Genomic DNA, 5,882 nt, shown 5'->3' with positions numbered 1-5,882 from the left:
TTCCCAAGTCTTTCTCGACGGTTGTCGTAACAGTAAACTCTAAGGTTGAACATCTCTCGACGTTCAGCAAGTCAAGACGTAAGAACTTAAGGACTCTTGCTAAAAAAAAAAAAAAAAAAAAAAAAAAGGGTAAAACATTGACACCAAAACCGGAAAGATGTCAGAACTCGATGACGGTAACGGGCTGAACCCGGCTGAGGTTCCACACCCCCATGGGGACCGATGATACGGAAGTCAGACAGCCCACCACCGAGGTAAAGATGCCCGGTGCCGTAGGCGGGAATCCAGAGCCCGACGGTAAACGGAAGCAGGTGTTAACAGAAAAAGGGGCAATACTTCAAGGAAGTGAAGTTGGCCAATCGCAATACCTGCAGCACAGCACTAGAAAGGCTGTGCACTAGAGTACGCGAGCTAATGCAGGGACAGACTGACCCCGCAGTCGAGATCCTACGCATGCGCGAACTGTATGGGGCATGACTCCAGGCTTATGAGAGGCTCCTGGTCGCTCACCAAGAATACCAGAAGTTGCTCACTGTCGATGAGCGACGGCTGGATGACGACCATCACCACAAGGAGAGAAACCTATATTATAGGGCCTGTAAGCAAGAGGCTAAACAGTGGTTCGGGCTACACGATACAGTGGTTCTACACACAGAGGAGGATAGACGTTCTCGCGTGTCTATATCTAAGCATTCATCCAGGACTTCATCGGCTGGTAGTAACCTATCCATGGCCAGGATGAAGGAAGATCAGCGACGGGCAGAGCTCAAGGCCCGAGCAGCAGCCCTTCAGGAACAGGCAAAACTTGAGCAGGCCAAGTTGGCGCTCAGACTTAAGGAGGAGAAACTCAGGATAAGGACAAATGTCAGTGACGCTAGGGTGAGAGTTATAGAGGAGATGGAAATGAACGAGCGTGGTGACTTTGAACCCGACCACCTTAGCAACAACGTTAATGTTATGCCTACCCTCGAGGAGACGGCCGCAGCTAGGACCGCTCACTTTGTGGCCAACAGTGGTCAACACGCCATAACTCAAATACAGGTTCAGACAGCACCAGCTGCAGTCCAGCCTCACCAGACTCTCCTGACGCTCAGCCATACGTCCCAGCACCGGACCTGGGTTCCATCACCAAGGAACTTAGGAAACCACAGATAGAACTCCAGAAGTTCGGAGGAGACCCGATGGAATATCCACGTTTCCTTCGTCAGTTCAAGACGAGAATAGTTGCGTACACAGACTCTGACGATGAGAGACTTAGCTACTTGGAACAGTACACCACTGCGGACGCTCACAAGATAGTGAAAGGGTACTCACACCTAGAGAGTACGGTAGGTTATAAAGCCGCCATGGACAAATTGAAGAATAGATATGGCGACCCGGAAGTCATTGCAGCAGCCTACATAAAGAGGGCGTTGGACTGGCCAGTCATAAAGCCGGACAACGCTAAGGCCTTGGATGACTTTGCAGTGTTTTTGATGGAGTGTCAACACGCGGTGGGTAGTGTTCAAGCCGGCCAAGTGCTGGAGTATGCGGACCATATACGGCAGCTTGTCAAGAAGCTCCCCTTCTATCTGCACGATAGGTGGAGGACCATCGTTCAGAGGACAAGAGACTCCGAGCGCCTTGTTCGGTTTAAGCACTTGGTGGACTTCGTCCGTGGGGAAGCTAAAAAGGCCACGGACCCTCTATACGGGAGGGACGTTCTGTCTGCCGACAACGGAAAGATCGCCGGTGGAAAACAGTTTTATAGTAAGGCCAAGGGCGGCATGCGTAGCCTGGCTAGCAGCACCGAGAATGGTGGTTCTGACCGCCCCACTCAGGGGTCGACAGAGACCAACTGGGGGAGAGCAAAGAAATTCGCCTTTGAAGCTCCATGCGTATTCTGCAAGAACGCTAACCATGCCATGAATCAGTGCGAGAACGTTATAGCTAAGCCAGCTAACGAGAGATCAGAGTTCGTCAAGGCAAATAGACTCTGTTTCGGCTGTTTGAAGCTGGGACACAGAAAACGAGAATGTAGAGGACGAGAGGCCTGTAAGAGGTGCGGAGACAAGCATCCCACTTTATTACATGACGAGCGTCGAGTAAGGCCACCATTGCAGCCACAAGGTAAACCTAGCAATACCTGGGCTACCGGCACAGCCAACTGTGTTCTATGGGAGCCGGAGACGCCGGAGAGTGTACAATGGCCATTGTACCAGTCTTGGTCCGAACTCGGAACAACACCACTGTGGGGACATATGCTTTTCTCGACACTGGCAGTAATGTCAGTTTCTGCACCGACAAGCTCGCAAAGCAGTGGGGCGTGACAGGACAAAAAAGGACAATTATCCTCGACACCATGGGGACGCCACACAGCATGACAACTCACCGGATTAGCGGTCTTGAGATCAGTGACTTGGATGGCAGGGACCATGTTCGCTTGCCGCCACTTTATACCAAGAAGAGGATTCCGGCGACACAGCGACACATTTCAACCCAGCACGATATTGAGAGATGGGACCATCTACAAGGGATCACGTTACCCACGTTAGATGCAGATATCGGTCTGCTGATAGGGAACAACGTGCCGGACGCTTACACCCCGCAGCTAATCAGGACAGGGCCTCGTGGTAGTCCTTAAGCAGCCAAGACTGTATTAGGCTGGATCCTGTGGAACGTGATAAGAGACCAAGACTGTGTACAAGGACAGTCGGCCACCACCGCTAGGGTGGAGGTGATGGCGGTGGAGGCGCTTGAGCAGAACAGAAAATTGGAACGTCTCGTCAGAAACGCGATCGACATGGACTTCCCTGAACGTGGTGTCGATTCCAAGAGAGAATCTTCAGTGGAGGATAAACAGTTCAAGGTGATAGCGGAGCAGTCGATGGAACATGAAGATGGTCACTACCACTTGGATCGCCCTTTCCGCAGCAAAGAGGTCAGGCTACCTGACAATCGCGGCCAAGCCTTGAATCGCACGTTATCACTGAGCAGGAACCATGAGTAACCTCATTGAGAAGGGTTATGCCGAAAGGGTTCAGGCCGAACCCCACGACCCCGGACGCGAGGGGACAAAATGGTATATCCCTTATCACGGTATATACAACCCGAACAAGCCTGGGAAAACCCGTGTGGTTTTTGACTGTTCCGCCAAGGTGATGGGGCTATCCTTGAATGACACACTGATTCCAGGACCGAGTGGTATCCTGACCAACAGCATTGTAGCAGTGTTGTTGCGTTTCCGTCAACTGCCAGTCGGCATAATGGGAGACATAGAAGGAATGTTCAATCAAGTAGGAGTCAGTGAGCGGCATAGAGACTGTCTGCGGTTCTTCTGGTTTGCAGACGGCGAGCTCTCCAGGGAGCCCTGCGTCTACAGGATGAAGACGCATCCGTTCGGAGCGGTATCAAGCCCGGCCATAGCAGCTACCGCCTTACGGCAGTGTGCTCTAGATAGTAAGGACGACTTTCCGAAGACTGTCATCGACACCATCCTTAACAGCTTCTATGTGGATGATCTGCTGAAATCCATGGAGGAGGAAACGGCGGCAGTGGAGCTGAGAAGGGACATCACATCTGTCTGCAGTCATGGAGGCTTCCGGCTACACAAGTGGGTCACCAACAGTAAATTCGTCACAGATTCGATTCCACCATCGGAAAGAGCTAGCCCAAAGCCTGTGGTCATCGGCAGTGATCATAGTACTCAACAGGCTGAACGTGCCTTGGGAATCTACTGGGACACGGTGGGAGACACCTTCGGCTTCAAGTTATGCATACGTGAGAAAGACGCCACTAGGCGGGGAATTCTCTCGGTGATAAGCAGCGTCTTCGACCCACTTGGGCTGGCCGGACCGTTCATCTTACCTGCCAGAGTGCTGCTCCAGGAACTCTGTAAGAACGGGCTGCCCTGGGATGAAGAGATCGACGAGGAGGAAAAGAAGCAGTGGTATCGCTGGCTCACCGAGATCCAGCAGCTGGAGCACATCTCGGTACCAAGGAGCCTGCGGCCTGAGACATTTGCAGCCATCGATTATTATGCCCATCGAAGTGTTTGTCACCTTGGTTCTAACAGTACACTCAACCGATTGAGACAAAAATATTGGATACCCCGAGCTGGTCTACTGATCAGGAGTATCATTCACAAGTGCATGATATGTCGTCGTTATCGCGCTGCAATGCAAGTCCATAAGATGGCAGATCTGCCCAAGCAGCGTCTTGAGATGGACAAGCCGCCGTTTCATCAATCTGGAGTAGACTACTTCGGACCCTTTAGCGTTAAGATAGGGAGAAGTGTCCACAAGCGCTATGGAGTTATCTTCACTTGTTTTTCAAGCCGTGCTGTTCACATAGAGGTAGCGGAAAGCCTCACAACGGATTCGTGTGTTAACGCAGTACGACGTTTTGCTGCTAGGAGAGCAGTCCGGAAGTTGAGATCGGACAACGGTTCGAACCTGGTTGGCTCTTGCAGGGAGATGCAAGAGGAGATCGAAAGGTGGAACACATCCAAGATTGGTTCAACGTTACTACAGCAGGGAATCGAGTGGGAATTCAACTGTCCCACTGCTTCACATCACGGTGGCGCATGGGAGCGTATGATCCGCTCTATTCGGCAGGTCCTTTATGGCGTTATGAAGGAGCAGGTGATCCGTCTAACTGACGAGGGGCTACACGCCCTCTTCTGCGAGGTCGAGTCGATCCTGAATGGTAGACCTATCACGCGGGTTTCCGTTGACGCAGTGGATCCTCCCGCCTTAACTCCGAACCACTTGCTAAAGCTGTCGTCCGGCCAATCACTACCACTCGGTCTTTTCGTTAAGGAGAACAACTACGTAAAACGAAGGTGGCGTCAGGTACAACACCTGGCTAACATGTTCTGGCGTCGATGGAGCACAGCATACTTGCAGCAACTGCAGGAACGTCAGAAATGGCAAGAGGAGGAACGTAATGTGAGGGTTGGCGACGTTGTGTTAGTAGCGGACAGTAGCATGCCAAGGAACCGATGGCCTTTGGGTCGTGTTACCGAGGTTGTCGAGGGCAGCAAGGGACTAGTGCGTGTTGTTAGAGTACGAGTTGGCAATGCCACATATGAGCGCCCGATTACCAAGTTGTGTGTAATCCTGGAGGCGGACTAATCGGCTAGAGACAGTATGGGCAGTCCGTTCGTCTTCCATCACTTGGAGGAGCCCAGGATCAGAGACTAGAGTTATCTACTGTGGAGAAGGACTATACTCTGTTTCAAGTTCTAGGACACTTGGGTTTTCATGTTCTGTTTTCGTTGAGTTGAAAACAGTACAAGTTGGAGTTGTGTTGATTAATAATGTTGTTATACATGTAGGTGGTAATTGTCATTGTCGATTGACAATTAGGGAGCCGGTGTAACGGGAGTAGAACCGTATTTAGGCACACCCGGTAGGTCTGTGCTGCCCCGCCACCTGCTGTTAGGTAATGTAGATTTTGCCGCCATTGTTGTTGTTGAAACCACGCGGGACCATTTTTAGTTTCTACTTGTAAGTGTAGAATTTGTTACTTAGAGAGTTTGTCCCTGTACTAGAGGTAAGCATATGTATAGAACACATTGTGGTGAAGATGTTTTGAGGGGTTTAAGCTGATTAGGCCCTCGGCTAATTACTGTATAAGGACTTCGTTGTCCAATCTGTCAGAAACTTGGCGATGTGCCCTTCTGGTGTCTAGCTTGATAACAAATTATTCAGCGTTTTCTTTAGCGTTCGTTAGTGGCACTGTTTAGGCCCTGTCGAGTAGAGAAGTCATGTCCTGAGTTAGCCGTGGTATTATTTAAGGACATTTCCATAGTTTTATGCCCAGTTGTGCAGTTGTAGCATTTACATGCCTGGCCACTGTAAAGTCAGTTCTCGTAGTTATCACCAGGTGGCTGCACCTTC

At 50.9% G+C, this 5,882-nt stretch overlaps 1 protein-coding gene across 1 annotated transcript; it reads left to right on the top strand.

Annotated features, from left to right (window-relative positions):
• Positions 1–738: 738 nt before the first annotated feature.
• On the top strand, positions 739–2,623 carry LOC106815516. Its single transcript, XM_014819981.1, has 3 exons — positions 739–916; positions 1,042–2,041; positions 2,263–2,623. Exons 1-3 carry the CDS (start codon positions 739–741, stop codon positions 2,621–2,623), a joined length of 1,539 nt encoding a protein of 512 aa, XP_014675467.1.
• The last annotated feature ends 3,259 nt before the right edge of the window (positions 2,624–5,882 follow it).

Source organism: Priapulus caudatus, unplaced genomic scaffold, assembly GCF_000485595.1.
Source record: "Priapulus caudatus unplaced genomic scaffold, Priapulus_caudatus-5.0.1 Scaffold1137, whole genome shotgun sequence".
NCBI classification, from domain to species: Eukaryota; Metazoa; Priapulida; class Priapulimorpha; order Priapulimorphida; family Priapulidae; genus Priapulus; species Priapulus caudatus.
Note: the sequence above shows the minus strand (reverse complement) of the source record. Positions and strands in the feature narration are given on the sequence as shown.

Excerpts from the sequence above, each read along its gene's own strand:
- LOC106815516 (XM_014819981.1), top strand. The coding sequence starts at position 739 with ATGAAGGAAGATCAGCGACGGGCAGAGCTCAAGGCCCGAGCAGCAGCC. Across the intron at positions 917-1,041 it reads GATGGAAATGAACGAGCGTG|GTTCAGACAGCACCAGCTGC; the intron begins GTGACTTTGAAC and ends ACTCAAATACAG. Across the intron at positions 2,042-2,262 it reads GGACGAGAGGCCTGTAAGAG|TAATGTCAGTTTCTGCACCG; the intron begins GTGCGGAGACAA and ends CGACACTGGCAG.